The sequence below is a fragment of the Haplochromis burtoni genome, unplaced genomic scaffold, assembly GCF_018398535.1.
Source record: "Haplochromis burtoni strain Fernald_Lab_line unplaced genomic scaffold, NCSU_Asbu1 Contig_176, whole genome shotgun sequence".
Classification (NCBI taxonomy): Eukaryota; Metazoa; Chordata; class Actinopteri; order Cichliformes; family Cichlidae; genus Haplochromis; species Haplochromis burtoni.
The window spans coordinates 471,833-489,814 of record NW_024582537.1 but is presented as its reverse complement, the minus strand read 5'-3'; the positions used below and the strand labels follow the sequence as shown (position 1 = coordinate 489,814).

At 39.6% G+C, this 17,982-nt stretch overlaps 2 protein-coding genes across 3 annotated transcripts; one reads left to right on the top strand and one right to left on the bottom strand.

Annotated features, from left to right (window-relative positions):
• The first annotated feature begins 60 nt into the window (after positions 1 to 60).
• cnih1 (cornichon family AMPA receptor auxiliary protein 1) lies at positions 61 to 8,063 on the top strand. 2 transcript variants are annotated; one of them, XM_042225625.1, is made up of 6 exons: positions 61 to 521; positions 3,249 to 3,317; positions 3,573 to 3,620; positions 5,746 to 5,858; positions 5,974 to 6,117; positions 6,485 to 8,063. In XM_042225625.1, exons 1-6 carry the CDS (start codon positions 441 to 443, stop codon positions 6,510 to 6,512), a joined length of 483 nt encoding a protein of 160 aa, XP_042081559.1. In that variant the 5' UTR covers positions 61 to 440; the 3' UTR covers positions 6,513 to 8,063. The 2 variants fall into 2 exon arrangements, with proteins under 2 accessions (XP_042081559.1, XP_005934049.1); XM_005933987.3 differs by lacking the exon at positions 3,573 to 3,620.
• A 1,104-nt stretch (positions 8,064 to 9,167) lies between these two features.
• Positions 9,168 to 15,196, bottom strand: cdkn3 (cyclin-dependent kinase inhibitor 3). The gene is made up of 8 exons (XM_005933988.2): positions 15,088 to 15,196; positions 14,053 to 14,152; positions 13,893 to 13,948; positions 13,740 to 13,784; positions 12,925 to 13,147; positions 11,481 to 11,512; positions 11,254 to 11,357; positions 9,168 to 9,601 (listed from the first exon to the last, which is right to left on the bottom strand). Exons 2-8 carry the CDS (start codon positions 14,127 to 14,129, stop codon positions 9,512 to 9,514), a joined length of 627 nt encoding a protein of 208 aa, XP_005934050.1. The 5' UTR covers positions 14,130 to 14,152; positions 15,088 to 15,196; the 3' UTR covers positions 9,168 to 9,511.
• Between the last annotated feature and the right edge of the window lie 2,786 nt (positions 15,197 to 17,982).

Sequence of the window (17,982 nt, the reverse complement as noted above, 5' to 3'; positions counted from 1 at the left end):
GATGGTCTTGGTGTCTGAACACAGAAAAGTACCATCAGAATTTGATCCGTCATGTAATACCATCTGGACAACATCTAATTGGCCCTGACTTTATTTTTAGGCACAACAATGATCATAAACACACTACCAATGCAGTAAAAGCATACCTGGATAGAAAACCACACAATGGACACTATTCCTGAAACTGTGGGACTCCAGGAGATAAAGAAAACACCGAAGTTCAGAAAGAAATTCCAGGAGATGGCGCTAATGCATGTTAAAAGTGATTTCAGATAAGTAAATGGTCCAGTAGGTGGCGGTAACGCACCCTGCTGTAAGATGGTTGACTTGCAGCCACTAACACTCAAAGAAGAAGGAGAAGAAGCAGCAGTAATCGGTTGGGAAGCTGCCTGCATCATCTGCCGATCGAGCCAGGAACCGACCAGCAGAACCGGAGAAAAATGGCGTTCACATTCGCGGCCTTTTGCTACATGCTGGCACTGCTGCTAACGGCCGCGCTTATCTTCTTCGCTATCTGGCATGTAAGTACACATTTCTAGGTCGCCTGCCAAACGGTGCGGACGTAAAAGTAGGTGAAAGAATGAGAAAGACGGGCTAACAGTGAGCTAACGAAGCCTGGGAATGAATGGCACACACCCTGTCCGGTCGGCTAGGACAACAAGTTAGCAGTTTTAACACCAAGACGTGTTTTTAATAAACTATTTCCCATCATCCATATAGAGCTCAACACCACTTTTACATGTTTTATACCCCTTTATTTTGTTTGTATCGCTTGCCAGCTCAGAGTGCAGTGTTGGCTAGTTAGCATGCTAAGCTAACGTTTGGCTGTCATGTGTTTATCGACATGTCACATCTCTGCATTGTGTAATACCGCCAGGTTTTGCAGTCAAAAACCCCAACGTAAGCATGGGGAGTTTGGAGCACATTAAACTAGCTGTAAATAATTAAGTAGCTGTTCAGTCATTTACTAGATTGAGGTAATCAGTGACGTGGCTTGGGATAAATAATAAATAAATAGATAAATAAACTTTCCAGTTTGGATATCTTCAGTTTTCTGCTTCTGGCTGGTCATATTGGAGAACTTACCTGTTGTATTGTGAATAAATAACTTGAAGACAGAGAACATGCAATTTGCTTTTGAATGCAAACCAAATACTAATTTTCTTTGATTTTCATTCATATCACTGATTAAAAAGCTTATTTGAAGTAATACAATCATACAAGGTAATCATACTCCTTTCTGTAAAAGACCCTCTCTAAGTATTTCAAACCATGTTTCAAACAAATCAGCCTCACAAATAAGTTAAATATGAGAATTTAGCTTATCTGATTGTATCCACACTTGAAATCAGGGTTCAGTATTTTGCCGAAGGATACCTGACAAGTATTCTATCACCTGAGCCACAGCCTACCCAATACCCGAAGATGTAGTAAATTAATTTTCTATAAAATGACCTATTTTGTTTAGATTCTGCTTTTTTATTTTTTTTTTATTTTTTATTTTTTTTAAAAGATGGTGCTGCATCTTAAATTTTTTTGTTCCTGTTTTTTAACATGTCTCTGGTTACTGCAAGCAAAAGAATAAGGGAGCAGTTTTGGTGTGAATATTATACGTGTTATTGGGATATTTTACCACTTTAATGTAGAGCAAAGGTGTCAAACTCTGGCCCGTGGGCCAAATTTGGCCCGCAGCCTAGTTACATTTGCCCCGCGAAGCCATACCAAATTACTATTAGAGCTGGCCTACTGGTATTATACAGCTAATATATATATTGTTTAGTATTAAGCTTTGCTTGTTCCATATTCAGTTTTTCAGCAAAACGTGTTTGAGTCCATTAGAAAAGATTCATTCTTATATCTGGAGGAATAAATATATTTCAATAAATATTAACGTTAACTCGCGACTTTGTTTCAGTTTTGAATTTTGGCCCACTGTGTATTTGAGTTTGACACCCCTGATGCAGAGGAATCATTCACTAACAAGCAAATGATCCTCTGTATGATTTCGGGAGGAGATAGAAATCCCTTTGGGGCTGTGTCAGGAAGGACATCCAGCATAAAGACTCTGCCAAATCAAAAATGTGGAGCCACTGTCGTAGCCCCTTGTGAAAAAGGGTGCCTAAAAGTAGCTTTTATTCTATGCTAAAGTTTGTCAAATGGCCTGGCCTGTATTTATATAGCGCTTTACTAGTCCCTAAGGACCCCAAAGCGCTTTACATAACCAGTCATCCACCCACGCATTCACACACTGGTGATGGCAAACTACATTGTAGCCACAGCCGCCCTGGGGCGCACTGACAGAGGCGAGACTGCCGGACACTGGCGCCACCGTGCCCTCTGACTACCACCAGTAGGCAACGGGTGAAGTGTCTTGCCCAAGGACACAACGACCGAGACTGTCCAAGCCAGGGCTCGAACCAGCAACCTTCCGATTACAAGGCGAACTCCCAACTCTTGAGCCACGATCGCCCCAGCCACAAAGCTGAGGGTATAGCAGATGAGTTTGTTTGAGCTGATTATAACTTGGGGTTTAGTCTTTTCTGAAAGCCATTAACCATGAGTGACATGCATAGTCATAGTTTGGTTGGACTAGAACAGATCATTTATCATTTGCCTTTGTTTTACTGAGATGAATTAATATTTTGTCTATAGGAGTGGAATTTTTGCAGTTACCTTATACATGATACATTTTTAGTTTCTCCTAGATGTGTTAAATGATTAGTTGAGCTAATTTCAAACAGAGTCACATTTGGCTAACAGAATTCTACCCTTGTTATGTTTGCAGTTACTGGCAAAAAGCATAACTTCAGTTTTCCTAAGAGGAAGTCAAAGCTTATTTTCCTGTAGTCAGAGGCTAACAGATTAGAATTTTAGTTAAATATTGTTAGGATTAGGGGAAAAAAGTTCGCAATACAGAGCTTCAGACCTGTTATTAATGTAGATGGGGAAAAGTAATAGACCTGAAATAGATCCTTGTGGTACACCACAAGTAACATTTCCAGCTGGTGACCTTTTGTCACCTATTGATTAAATCTATTGCTTTTATATTCATCCACAGTATTAAAAGCCATTTGAAAGTCAGTAAATACCGCACCAGTATACAAGGCATTATCCATATTAAATCAAATTTTATTGTGAAGGTATATAAGAGCAGTATGGGTAGTGTAACCTGGTAAAATATTATTGCACCTGCTGTCCTCTGAGTCTCTGTTTTTAACATTTTACCATTGATCACCTTGGTCCTTCAGATAATCGCTTTCGATGAGCTGAAGACTGACTACAAGAATCCTATAGATCAATGTAACACTTTAAATCCGGTAAGTGATCTCACCTCTTCAGCTATCACACCTTCCTTGCATGCAGATATGCTCTGATGAAAGATGTTCTCTTTATTTTAGTACAACTTTATCCACCTATCTGTCTTTTTCTCTCATTTCTCTGCACTGTTATGCTAAATAACCTGCCTGTTATAACTTCAGTGATCTTGTCAGCTGTCAAACTCTAACAGCCTTTTTGTTTTTCCTTATCTGCTTTTTTTTTTTTTTTTTTAAACCACTTTTAACGACAAAAAGACAGTTGAAAAGGTCAAAAAGATTAAAAGAGTCAAAATTGCATTAAAGGTTTGTACCAATCTTTAAAATGCCCGCTCAAGTCCAACTCAGTCTGCAGTCTTGTCATTTTGCACGGGGAAGTGTTTGCAAACGTCTTTTCAGTTAACTAATCTTTAGGTCAGGGTTCAGCTCGGGATTAGACAACATGCCACCTGTGCCTCACCTGTATCCTTTTTATTTCCTCCCCCCACCTACACGGTCGTTATAGTTTTATTTTTGGCTTTTCAATCTCTTCTTTGTATTTCTCTCCTGTACGCCTCAAAGTTCAGCTTCAGACTGATTGCACTGACTAACAGGCATGTTTTCAGCTTTCTTGAACTACCTTTTTTTGGCCGTAGAAGCAAATGGATATCTAACAGTGGGTAAGCACTATACTCTTGGACGAACAGTCCTCCTTATTGATTATGAATTAAGAATAGCTGTTAACTGAAAAGACTTGCAAATGCTCAAAACATGCATGATCTTTACTACAACCTACCCTTTGTTTGCATATAGTTACAAGTATAGAGTATTCCCAGGAAACTCTGAGAGATGGGTATCTTGTTTTCCATTTGAAACAGCAGTTCTGGCAGAGCTTGCACATAACTGTTAGGATGGTATAGAATCACAGCAGCCCGAACACTAGTCTTTTGATTTTGTAAAACCCCCCCCCCCCCCCCCCCCCCCCCCCCTTTTTTTTTCTTTTTTTTTAAAATACTTTGCGTGTTTGATTTTTCCAAGACAGCTTGTTTTATTCTTCAATCATCGGTTTTCTTAAATGCATGTCACAACTTGTTTTTCTGCAAGGTGAATGCTACAATTTGAGTCAGCAATTAGCAGACCTAGGCCACTGTTTATGATCTCAGTGTTGGCTCTAACCCGCATCACCTGTGGTTCAGAACAGATGGCTGCAGAATCCAAACACTCTCCAGCTCAGCAATATTTAGAGCTCCTGATTGGTCAGTGATTCGTAGCTGAAAAGTGAAGGTTCCTCTACGTTTAAGCCTTGACATGCTCCACAGTCCGATTTGCAGTTTTGGCCTCTTTTTTTTCTCAGCTCAGTTGGCACAATAAATTTATTTATTTTTTTGTGCAGTTGTTTTGTATTTGGCAGCACAGTGCAGGATTTCAGCACATTTAAAGCCCGTCCCGTCCTTCCTGCAACTTCCTCTTTCCCACACACCCCTCACCCTTCCATCTGTGGGCTGTTGGTTGCCCCCTCCTCTCCGCCCTCTGCTCTTATTTTTAATGCATGGCTTCCATGTGGCGCCTCCATCTGCCCCCCTGAACCCCGCAACCAGCTCGAACTCTGTCAACCTGAGGCAGACTGCTGCATCGACAATGCTAAGCGTGCTCACAGCATGGTCCTTCTCTGGTGTGTTGTCCAGTGCGCTTGTCAGGAAGTGGAATGATCTGTAGGTTCACCCTCACTGCAGAAAATGTCGATGTTGGGATGCGCAGATATTCTTCAGAGCAATTTGTCACACTTGATAATGCATGACATAACCAGGGTGGGAAATTAACCATGCTCTCTATCCATTTGCAACAGTTTATTAAAAAAAAAAAATTATGCAAGCAACACATGTTTCTTCAGTGACTAAAAGAGGCGATTATACAAATTAATTTTCTCAATGCGTAGCCACATATGGCTTCACTGTGGCACCTTTTGTAAGCATTAAACAAGTGAGGAATGGCTTAAAATCTGCATATGGATGATTTTAATTTTTCACCCTGTTTCATGTGTTAAAATAAGGCAGTTTATGTGTTTTACATAATATAAGATGAAGCTGGACCTCACTAAAGGCCTGTATAGCACATGTAAAGCACAAAATTATAGCTTAACCAGAGTTCATTTGTGATTCAGTCCTTCTCTTGTATTCTTTCAGCTACTGCAATTTTTAGACGTCTGCTTCTTTAAATAGCTCTGCTTTCTCCTTGTAAAAAGGACTCATTACCTTTGAGGATTCGTTACATCACATTGTGTTGTCCTCTAATCAGTGTGCTTCAATTTCTAAGTCTCTGCATTTATTCCACACATTGAGTGGATTGATTAACTTTGTTTAGACAGTACATTACTAAGTCAGAATTAGAACAAGAGAATTGAACTATCAGCTGTATGTGAATATTGACATGTCTTCTTCCTTGGCTCCTTTAGCTGGTGCTCCCAGAGTATCTTATCCACTTCTTCTTTTGCGTGATGTTCTTCTGTGCGGCCGAGTGGCTCACCCTCTGTCTCAACTTACCACTGCTGGCTTATCATGTCTGGAGGTACGTATTCGAAAACACTGATCCTAGAGTCAACACCTGGTTTTACTTAACTAAACCTTTGTAAACAGGTCACATCTGCGTGTAACTCGCTGCTTTCATGTTTGCCTTTCTGCAGGTATATGAGCAGACCTGTGATGAGCTGTCCAGGACTTTACGACCCAACAACCATCATGAACGCTGACATCCTGGCGTACTGTCAAAAAGAAGGCTGGTGCAAACTGGCTTTCTACCTCCTGTCATTCTTCTACTATCTCTACGGGTATGTTTTTCACTTGTATTTTTCTGCTCTTTACTTTACTTTTAATTTGTATCTGCTGAGAGAAGAATCTTTGAGACTTGGACTTCATTACGGCGGCTATTGTTTGCATTGCAAAAAAATGTGTGGATATGAAGATATGTTGATCCTGGGGTAGTTTTGTCAGAGAGGCGGACACCACTTTATTTGTTCGTTGAAAGGTAGAGGCAGTCAGTAGTGACAGGAGAGCAACACAGCATGGCTCTGTCTAAAATCTGCCTACCAGCAGCTTTTAAAAAGGCGCTCAGTCTTCCTTTGTCAAACAACAATTTGTGGATTTATGTACCAGCCTTGATGCTTATTTAGATATTCCTCTTGCTCTCTCCAACAGGATGATCTACGTTCTGGTGAGCTCTTAAATGGTGCGATGAAGCAAAAGGACCTGCATGTACAGCAAACGACCAGACACTATGATCTTAGTGCTGGAGCACTGGACCTGCTGGAGACCACCTTTCAGCAACACAAGACGCCATTTCCAAGTGGACAAACCTGTCATTTCAGAAACATTTAGCCAGTTTTAAGAGAATCCTGGTTGCAGTGTTCCTCTAATAGCACTATAGTTACAAAGCTTTTATGGAAAATACGGACAGACCTGAATGGACACATCTTTCTCTCTTTTTTCCCTGTTTTTTTTAATAGTGTTTTTTTGTTTTTTTTTTAAATATGCTTGGGATTGAAAATAAAGTTTGCTTTTTTTTCATCACGTTCCCAACTGTTGAGTGTTTACAGACTAGGTAGACATTTTCAGGTGTGCATTTATCTGTGAGAATCTAAGCTGTGTGCTGAACTGCATTAGCTTTTTCTGTGAATAAGATCCCGGGCTTTAAAAGCCAATTTACACCTGCCACGTGACTCGTTACCATGACTAAAATGAACAGCGGAGTGTAAAACAGACTTTTGTTCTTGCCCGCAGATGCAGAAGGTCTTATAACGTGACACTTTGAGGGCTGAAGTGCATGTTAACGAAACGTGCCGCACAAGGACGGTAGTAGTCTGGTTGTCGGTTATCACCTTTCAAGCTATCTGATGTATTGTTTCCATGCATCCCTGTCAAACTATTGCTGATATGTTTTCTTAAGTGTGGACCGCCATGTGTGTGATCTGTAGACCCGTCCTTGCAGGTATCTGTAAATAAAAGGTAGACTCAACAGTACTATAATGCAGCGGTTCCCACGGACTGGTTTGTGCCCGACAATATTTTCACGGACCGGCCTTTAAGGTGTCGCGGATAAATACAACAAAATAAAACTAGGACCGGTACCGAAAACAGATTTATTCATAACACACGTGAAAAGACCCAGGAAAACAGAGTTAACAACAAAAACGATAACAAAATAACGCTTAAAAACCCTGAAAACCATACATTTCACACCAGAGTCTCAACTCTCCCAGGCGACGTACTGGTACCGGCCCGGGGGTTGGGGACCGCTGCTTTAATGTATTCACCGTTAGGAAGGAACACTATCCTCCTCTTTCCTTTCGGCATTCAAGTTTTGATCGACATCAGCTGATGTGCCATACTGTTGAATGTACCTTTGAATTTCTTTTTGTCGTTGTGCGTTTTAATTTCAACACCAAATATTCCACATTGTTAGAAGATCCAACGTTTTATTTTTCATGTTTTCAATTTGACCTTTTTTCTTGTTTTTAGTAATTCTTCAGAATATCAAGCACTCCTCGCAGTATCGCTCATCTCCAGAATCAGAATCTAGACTGATGTTTTAGGCCACTGCAAAAAAAATTTCATTCATGTTAGAGTATTTATTGTCATGTTTAACATGTAAATTTATCAGGGAAAAGGATTATCATTTGTCACATTCAAATAAAGAAGTTTTTATGTGTTAGATCACATCAAATTACATCTAGGAAATTGTTTATTTAAATCTAAATAAACTATCCTGCTCTATTAACGTGGACTGGAGTGTTATTTCTATGCAAATGTCAACAAAAAACCTTAAGACAGCCCTCATGTCTTTATATTTTGCCTGGATTTTCAGGCTGCTTCAGGCTTTTATTCAGACATTGGTTTCTTTTCACTCATTTTCAGTCCATTTCTTTTCAGTCTTTTTTGATAAGCCATATAACACTGGCCTATGATAATCCAAGTATAAAAAGGCAGCAAGTGTTGTCCACAAACCGCGTGGTTTGTGGACAACACTTGCTGCCTTTTTATACCCCCCCCTCAAAAAAAAAAAAAAAATTAGTTACTCGTACCCTGTCACCAAAACACAATGTTCCTATTTCTTTAGTTGACTCTATTAAAATCTATTGTACTTTAAAAAAAAAAGATAAGGGTGGCTGGCAAGAAGCCGTTCTTAAAGAGGAGCAATAGAAAAGGCTGAGGTATGCTAAATTATACAAGAACTGGACTAAATCCAAAATCAATCATTGTCAAAGTTGATGGAATTATGAATGCAGAAAAGTACTGTGGGATTGTGATCCACCATGCAGTACCATCTGGAAAGCATCTGATTCGCATCAACTTCATTTTTAAAGACACTGCCAATGCTGTAAAAGCATGCCTGGGTAGAAAAACAAACAATGGAACACTATCAGTCGTAGACTGGCCTCCCCGGAGCTCGACATTACTTAAGCACTGTGTCAGCAAACATCAAAAGATGTACCGAATGTCCCTCAAGAAGCTTGGAGAACTATTCCTGCAGATTACTTAACAAAATTACTAAAAAGGTTGTCTAATAGCAAATGTAGGGCGCAATAGAGGAAATGCAAACGTTATTGGCAATTCACTGCTGCAAGTGGTATGAGTCACAAAATGTAGATAGAAAAATATAAATTGTGGGATATTTTAATACGATGAAAAATAAAACATAACGACTTTGCAGCATTAGATTTTGTGCTACAAAGAAGGAACCATTACAGTTCACACAAGCCTAATTTCATCATTAGCTTTAGTTCCCAAAGACCCCATTTGAGTAATTTCTGGTTTCATTGAAGAAAGTAACTTAGAAATTTTAGAAATAACTGATAACGTCCACATTTAGAGATAGACTTGATGTCTGAAAAGCTGTTGTGCAGTTTTATTCCCCTTAAATAAAAAGACCATTGGAAAGTACACACATATTGCCCAGCTGACATAGCACTTTAACACACACCATTATTTTATTTGCAATATAAACGAAACAACATTTTCCATCTAATAACATAAAGCAGTATCTCCTCATCAAGTCTTTAATGAATTATAATGAGGATGATAAAAAGCAATATATTACAGTGTTCATTCTAAAGTGCATTTCTCAAGAATATAATCATACCACCACACAATCAGGAAAGCATCACTGGCAAACAGGCAAGCTTGAGGAACTCGAGACTTTTCCAGCTCTGTAGAAAGGAGCAGTAATCACCGAGACACCGAGCGCTCCGAGCGAGCTTCACTTTCACTTTGGTAGGCTGTGTACTTTTCCCGAAACTCGTGAAGGAAGTTGTATTGCTACAGAAAAGTAAAAAGATGCTGGTAAATGGAAAATTAGGGATCACACAACAGAAAGACTAAAGTTTTAATAAATCAGAGACTATATAATGCTGTGAGGATACTTTCTTCATGAATTCAGAGGCTTTATTTATAATTTATGGTGTTTTGATTGACTGGCAGTTGACACAGCCATCTCTGGGGTTTACAGAGAATAGACTGAAAACAAAAACAAATCAAATAACCACATCCAAGGAATGTAGAAAAGCATCTCTGACAGTGTACATCAGCAGAAGACCACACTTGTCACTTCTCTTTATGTCACTTCTCTCAGCAGGACAGGAAGTGAAACTACAATTCACACATGCTCACACATCGAGAGGACTGTAAAAATGTTGCCTGGTGTCATGAATCTCAATTTCTGCTGCAAGATTCCTGGGGTAGGGTCAGAATTTGGGGTAAACGGCATGAAAGAATGGCTCTAGTCTGCCTTGTATTAGTGGTACAGGCTCCTGGCGGTGGGATAATGGTGAATGGGACGCTTTCTTGGCACAATTTGAGTCCCTTCATACCTGAATTATTACTGACCATGTTCATCCCTATATGACCAGTGTACCCATCTTCCAATGAGTGTTTCCAGGATGACACCATGTCACAAAGTGTCTTATAAAGGTTTCTTGAACATATCATTGAGTTCACTGTATTCAAATGGCCTCCACAGTCACAAGATGTCAATCTAATCACCAGGAACTGTGTCAATGTGGACTAAAATCTCTGAGAAGTGTTTCCAGCACCTTGTTGAATCTGATGAATGAAGAACTAAGGCAGGTATGAAGGCAAAGGGGTCCATTGCAAGTACCCAATATCAGGTACTAACAAGCTGTACCTAATAAAGTGACAGTTGGGTGTAAATTGATTATTTTACATAAGCAACATTTTTTCTTTTTTTTTTTTCCATTTATAAATTAGATCCCCAAGACTCTTCTAGGAGCAAGTTACCTGAAAATCATGAGGTTCTGGTTTTAATCACTAGTTACAGATCTTATTGCAATCTGTTTAGAGTAACAGTGACATAGCAGTGAATGATCAGACTTAGAATAAGGTGAATAGCAAACTGCTTTCATATAGGTATGTAACAGTATTTACAGTTTCTCATCAGATCCACCGCTTGCTTGCGACATCTGCCAAAGCTGAGGCTTCAAAACACAAAACACAAACCAATGGTTGGAGGCTCAGTAGCTACGTCCATTTTTTACATGCAGTTCTTCCACGTTTATGCTTTTCTTTTCTCGAGCAGATTCAATTGAGCGTTTTGATGTTAGAGTTAATTTTTAACTACAATTTTGTTGTGCCTGTACAATGACAATAAATTCTATCCATCCATTCTCTTTTCGCTTATCCTTGTCAGGGTCGCAGGGGGCTGGAGCCTATCCCAGCTGTCTGTATAGCCCGCTAAGGGGGAGAGGCAGGATACACCCTGGACAGGTCGCCAGGCTGTCGCAGGGCTAAAAAATTCTATTCTAATCTAATTTATTAATCGCACCAATTTTAGACCATCAAATGTCTCTGCAAGGTACAAACCAACAAAAACACGAGTTTATAATAAACTAACAAAAGCAGCAAAATGACCCCTTAAAAACTACAGATGAAGAGGAAGAAAAGCAGCGACTCACCCTCACTGTTTGTATTGCTCCTCCTCCTCTGTGGTGCCTGAGGATTTCGATGGCTTTGTTTGGCGTCATTGTGGAAGAGAGTTGAAGCAGCAGGCAGGCAGCGACTGCAGGGCAAACAACAGCCATGTGATGGGAGCAGTGACATTAAATTAGGTTACATGACATTTCTGATGTTGGACAGAGAATGTTCGATAGAAAACTTCAAAATAAAAGAATAATAATCTTACTTAATGCTGAGCGTCCCAGGCCCCCGTAGCAGCTGAGGAGATAGGGAAAAGGAAAATGACAAAATCCAATGAAATTGACAGCTAAAGAAAAAAAACTGTTGTATTGTATAATGAAAGGTGTCCCGAGGAGCTAAAAATAGATGTATTTGTGGTGATATGATGCCATTTGGCACTTCAAAGTTTTATGATACCAAGGTGTCCTTTATTGGACAGGGAATACTGTGGTAGCGATACCTCTCAGCATTAAAATTAAAACCCACTCATATCATACAAGTTCAGGACAACCAGTTTCCTCCTGTTGCCTAGCGAGCAGCTTTATAAGCTCTCTGGGAGAGTGGAGAGCTTCTCAGGGGCCTTTTAGTAACAACAGTAAAAGCTCTGCTCACTTCAGATCTCCTGGTTTTAGAGAGCGACACAAAAACCTCTCTTTACTATCCAATCTGATCTGCTTTTGTAGGTAACTCTGTTTAACCCTGGTCAAGCGTAAAAAAAAAAAAAAAAAAAAAAAAAGCTTAATCAGAATAAAAATTCATTTTTTCCCGCTATAAAACTGATTTGTGTGGGATCAAAGAACCACCCAGCAGTTCAGCTGATATCCATCCACTCATTCTGGAATTCTAAATCATTTACTGCCATATGTAAACAACCTTCACTACTTCAAATATGATTACTGGAGGTTTATACTTTCTACTACTACTTGAGTCTTTCAGGTAATTATTTAAGAGTTCTTGAACAAGAATCTCAAGGCTTTCTGGAGATCTCAAGTTTTTTTGGACACTGGCTTCTTTTTCACTCGTTTTGAATCCAGTCCTTGTACCTGAACATTTTCAGAAGGTTTTCTTTCATATCTACAGAAAATGCCAAATATAACATAATTGCACCAACAAGGTGAGTCCGAAACAGCTATTAAACGTTACACAAGGCAATGATCCAAAATACACACCCATAGCAAAGTATTCTTGGATAGAAAAGCACACAGTGGAACACCATCGGTCATGGATTGGCCTCCACAGAGCCTGGAGCTCAACATTTTTAAAGCAGGGTGGGATCATCTTGACACAATGGAACCAAAGGCAGCCAACATCGAAAGAAGAGCTTTGAATGTTGTACAAGAAGCCTGGAGAACTCTTCATGAAACTACAAACAAGATATTTTCCTCAAGTTAGCTCAGGATGTGTTGAAGAATGAAGGTGGTCACGCCAAATACTGACTTTCGAGCTTGTTCAAATTGTACAAACTCTGTTTTCTTCCTCTTCTGTTGTGTTTACATGTTTCACATTTTAATACATCCCCCATTTTACTAGCAAAAGATTTAAAAAAAAAAAATCTTAAGATTTTTGCACAGTACTACATGCTAATTCTCCTCTCTGCTTTGTCTGTACTAATTAGCAGGTAGACATCACGCACTGTGTGGAACATTAAACTGAACTCAGTTTTGACTTACTGGATCACCGTCCTCCTGTCATTCTTGAGGCTGATCTGCAGCTCATCAAGGATCTGGCAGCACTGGTTCAGCTCAGGTGCGTCTCCATCTAGAAAAGGCATGTGGTGAACCCTGAAGCCCTGCTGCTGGTAGACCTCCAGCAGTGAGGGAACCCTGTATTTGCTAAGCTCTCCTCTTGTGCAGAAAACAAACACATCCTGCACCCCCTGGTTCTGGAGCTCCTCTGTAAACAAGAAGAGAAGTTTCTCTTGTAAAACGGGAAAACCCCAGGTTATCCACATTTTTTCCACCACTTAAGGCTAATTTCTGCATAAACATACTATTTATAAAATACTGTGAAAAAATGAAATAATAAATCAGATAGCTAAGCGAATAAAATGTTTTGCATAAAGTTAAAAAAGCATCCACTATCAAGTTTGTGCTTGACTTCTGGTGAGTTCAGTTCTAGTATTTTTTATAAATTTTTTAATGTGCGCTAATTAGAAGGTATCTGTACAGTTAATGAGTGTAGGCTGTATAAGATGACAACACTCACTGACTGACTTTGACTCAAAAAAAACATACTCAACGTGATCTAAATTGACAGATTTTTGCACAGACAGGGTTGCATTCAATACTATTGTACATGTGCAATGACAACAAGGATTGTTAATTCTTATTACAAAGTCAAGGTTTTCTACATCTTACAGTAAAGACTATTTTTCAACATTTAAAATATATGTTGAAATCTTGCTTCTTAATTAAGTGGTTAGATTCAAACATCTGCTTGTGAATGCTAATTACATCTGGTAAAATCAGGATCAGCACCAACTTACCAATATCTCTTTGCAGACATCTGCGGATTTCTTTGTATTTGCAACCTTTAGTCAACAAAAACAAAACAAAAAAGAGCAAAAACAAAAAAAAAGTCAGGAAAAAACCAAAATTCAATATACGATGCAGTAAATACAGTAGACAAATTGTTTCACCTGGTAGTGCACATATTCCAAGAAACTGCGGGCACCCTACTATGGATAGCGGCAACCTTAAAACCAATGAAAACCAATATTAACAGGGTGATATTTGTTTGTGTCCATGTCAGCAAGAACACGTAGACATCCACACAGCTTTTAAATTGATCAAACTTACCAGGAGATGTGCAGTGGAGTCAGCTCCTCTTCTCCGACCTCATCTTCAGATGAAGAGTCAAACTCGCTTGTCCTCATTTCTTCAGCCCCCCCCTAAACAGCTGAGAAGCGACACACTAAAGTTTACTTACGTTTGGCAACCGACACTTTACCGGTCCTGATAATATTCAACAATATATCATGAATTATACCGTTTTGAATAATCGCCAGATAAATTCACATCACTGTAATGTCAGACATGCAGAGATTAATAAAAATTTCCATTGCAATATCAAAATGTAATATATTTACTGCCATAACAAGCTTGCTGTAGTAGGTTTTTTTGTTTTAAAAAAGGCTAGGCTCCCTGCTTTTAGTTGAAGAGTTTTCCAGTGTCACAATGGATTTTTTTCAGGTGGTGACTAACTGTGTTGAGCATTATCAAAACCCACAGTAAAGGTGATAAATGTGTGTAATCATTTAGCAGAACTCTATGCATGATCATGTTTTTTCTGACCATTTTATTAACAAAAAATATATCTCCACGTCAAGTCATACTGCCAATGATGATGTAAAGTAAATGATATTCAAACACAATGCAACTGCCCTGATATTAGGCCTGCCATTATTAAGGCATTTAAGAGGTTTATGTAGAAGTCAGGTTAATGTGTGGATATAATTTCCTTAGGGATTAATAAAGTATTCTTATTCTGATATAAGATTCTCTAAGGAGGCTTCAAACCAATCCTTCAGCCTCAAGGTAAACAAAATATCTACACACTTGATTCTCCAATATTTTGCAGGTATAAAATTTCCGATAAATATAAAGTTTGATTTATTATGAACATTATTATCAGAACTGACGGTTTATTTCACATCGAACCCAGCTAACGCTAGCTGTGCAGCTCATATCAGAACACGATAACAACAAGACCAAAATTAAATAAAACCACCATCTTACTGTCGCCCAAAATAAACAGAAAGCTCCGTAGCTTTAAGGAAATACATGTCTGTGAGTAAGTATTCAGAATATCGGAGTAGTGTCGTGATTTCTCACCAGTCACGCGATCTTCCTCGCGACTGTTTTGACAGCCCTGTAAGTCTGTCGGCAGCTGCAACAATTTAAAAACTCCATGAAGCACGCAGCCAATCAGATTCGAGCAATGACCCTTGGCCACACCCCAGGGCAAAACAAAACAGGGGCTTGTGCGTTCGATTTAACCAGAGGAGTCATCGAGGCGGGCGGAATAAACATACGACTAGAAATTACACAAAATCGGATATTCTTAGAATTAAACAGACTGGGTCTTACAGGGTGGGGTGTACAGTATATACACATATAATATTCCCATACTAATGTTCATATTTCAGTTAAGCGTATTTTCGTAATGTATTGTACACACAATACAACAAAGCAGGCATTTCAAAACGTATTTCTCAAGAAATGGGGTAGGTAAAAGAGATTGTGGCCATTTTCTGCATTGTGGTGAATTCTTGTGCGCCAATTTCTGCATCAATTTAACGAGGAAATGTTGTTATTTACTTACTGTAAAACACACACAACAGGCACCAGGTGGCAGCCAGGTGCGCGAAACACATTTTCGTGCTCTTTGCTATGTCAAACTTTATTGTCCCTTTTAAATGAACAAACAGATAAAAATTTGTAATTTTTCTATTTACATATTGAAAACCCTTGGACGTGTATTTAAGTGTCATGCCAATAAAATATAGGCATTACAACAATTTAAATATGTTTAATAAATTGAAAAACAGAGCACATTTGCACAACAGCACCAAACGGGCAATCCACTATGAAGCAACACTTGCTTCATAGTTCACTGAGCGTCACGCAGGACATCTGCTGTCTGCACAGAGCAGCACACAGAGCCTCACGACCCTTCACGCTGCAAACCAGTTCTGACGTTAGAACAGCAGAAAAGCGGAGACCTGGAGGTTTTTAGGATTTACTGGACCTCTTTCGGATGTCTGAAGAAACACTGTTGAGGAGCTCTGACTAAGGTGAGCTGCTTTAGCCTTCTTTTACATTGTTTGCTTCAATAATCAGCTTTTCTCTCATGTATTGTGAGTGGTTTGATTGATGTTTGGACATCCCTAACATGTATATGTGTTCATAAATATTTTTTTTTTCTGTAAATCACAGTCTGGCATCCTGGAATAAAAAACCCATGATGTGCATTATTTCACAGAATTAGAAATAATTGTAAGGCTATAATGAATCTCTATAATAAAGTGATCGTATCTGGTTTATTTGATATTTAAAAAATGAATCCAATGCATGTTTAATTTGTCTTTTTTTGATGATCCCTGCCTCTCCTTCTGTCAGCAGACTTATAAGGAGGGATCTTGGCTCCTGCAGCCATTTCCCCTGCAGGGCTGAGCTCTTTGGCTGGCTTGCCACTTCCTTAGCAGAGGGACTGCTGGCAGGGGCAACATCTGAGCAGGTACCACAAACAAACAAGATGCAGAAGTTATTAAATCAGGTTCTTTGAATAATAAGAAAAATAGGTTTAGTTTGCTGAAAGAGAGATAGATTGACTTGCGTGCTTGGTCTCCATCTGAGTTTTTTTGGATTATGTAAATCAGAAAGATGACTGTGAGTGTCAGCAAACACACTGATTATTAATGTGTTTGTGTTTGTCTCCCTGCACAGGTCATGAAGCCTCAGGAGGCAGAGCTTGTTACTGAAATCTCCAAGGTATGCTGAACCTTCCCTCATCAGCCAGCCTGGATTTGTGAGACATATTAGTTGAACTTTGATGACCAAAATAGCGTTTAGACGATACTATGTCATCCCCTCCAGTTACAATGCATGGTCTCGGAGCTGAAGTCGGGGTTCACCAGCGCTCTGCTGGAGCTCAGTCAGATCCAACATGGAGACACATACCTGAGAGAGGAGCTGGAGGAGAACAGGAGGAGCTGTCAGAAAAAAGCTTTAAGGCTGGAGGCTCTAGTCGACTCACTGAGGGTAAGACTTAAAAATTAACCCGAAGGGTTTCTCATATTTCTCCACAAGTGATGATGCTCAGCTACTTCTAGATCGAAAGCTCAGCGTCAGTGCTTTGTCAACTACAGGAGGAACTGAGTGTGATGAGGTGTCAGATCGTGCAGCTGTACAGCAACAGACACAGACCTCAGCAGGATGGAAAAAGCTCCACATCCAAGCAAAGAGAAAGGTACACATGTACCACGACCCTGGAAGAATGCATTGCTATTGCTGACATACCTCGGTAAAAAATTCAGCATGGTATCATTAAAGCACAGCTCAGATGATTTTTAGCCTCGAACAGTCCATCATTAACCTCATCCTTACATCTCATCTTTGCCTCATGAGTCGTTTGGACCTTTATTAGTCAATGCAAGCTCATTTCTCCAACATTTTATCCATAGGAGTAACACCTTTTTCCAGTTTTGCAAACCTTGAGTTATAAAGCAATTAGATTCATGATGTGAATGCACAGTAGAGACTGTAAACATTTTTAGGTAAGATTATAAGTAGTAAATGCTGTCATTTGTTCACTGCTGTGCAGCAGCGATCCAGCTGAGCCGCAGCGTGTACAGCGTCAGTGTGATTGTTCATCCGCTCCACCTGCCTGTCTGTCCAGAGGAAAACTGCTTCTTCACTGTTTCCTGCAGGGCCTCAAAGCTGGTCTCAGTGAAGGCACAGGTGAGCTCACACGTCACTTGTATAGATGCAGAGTATTTTCTTCTTCTTCTGATTTTGCAGATTCATCATCCTTTTCTTTTTTCTTTGGGTTTTACAGATGCACGCCATCAGGTCACGATGCAGCTCCTGCACTCTGAGTGGGAATATGTGTCAACCTTAAACCAGCTGTACGACAAATACAAGACCCCACCGGCTCACCACATGACTGCAGAACCATAGTAAGTGCTGTAGAGGATTTGTGACCCTTTTTTCCACTGTGAGTTACAG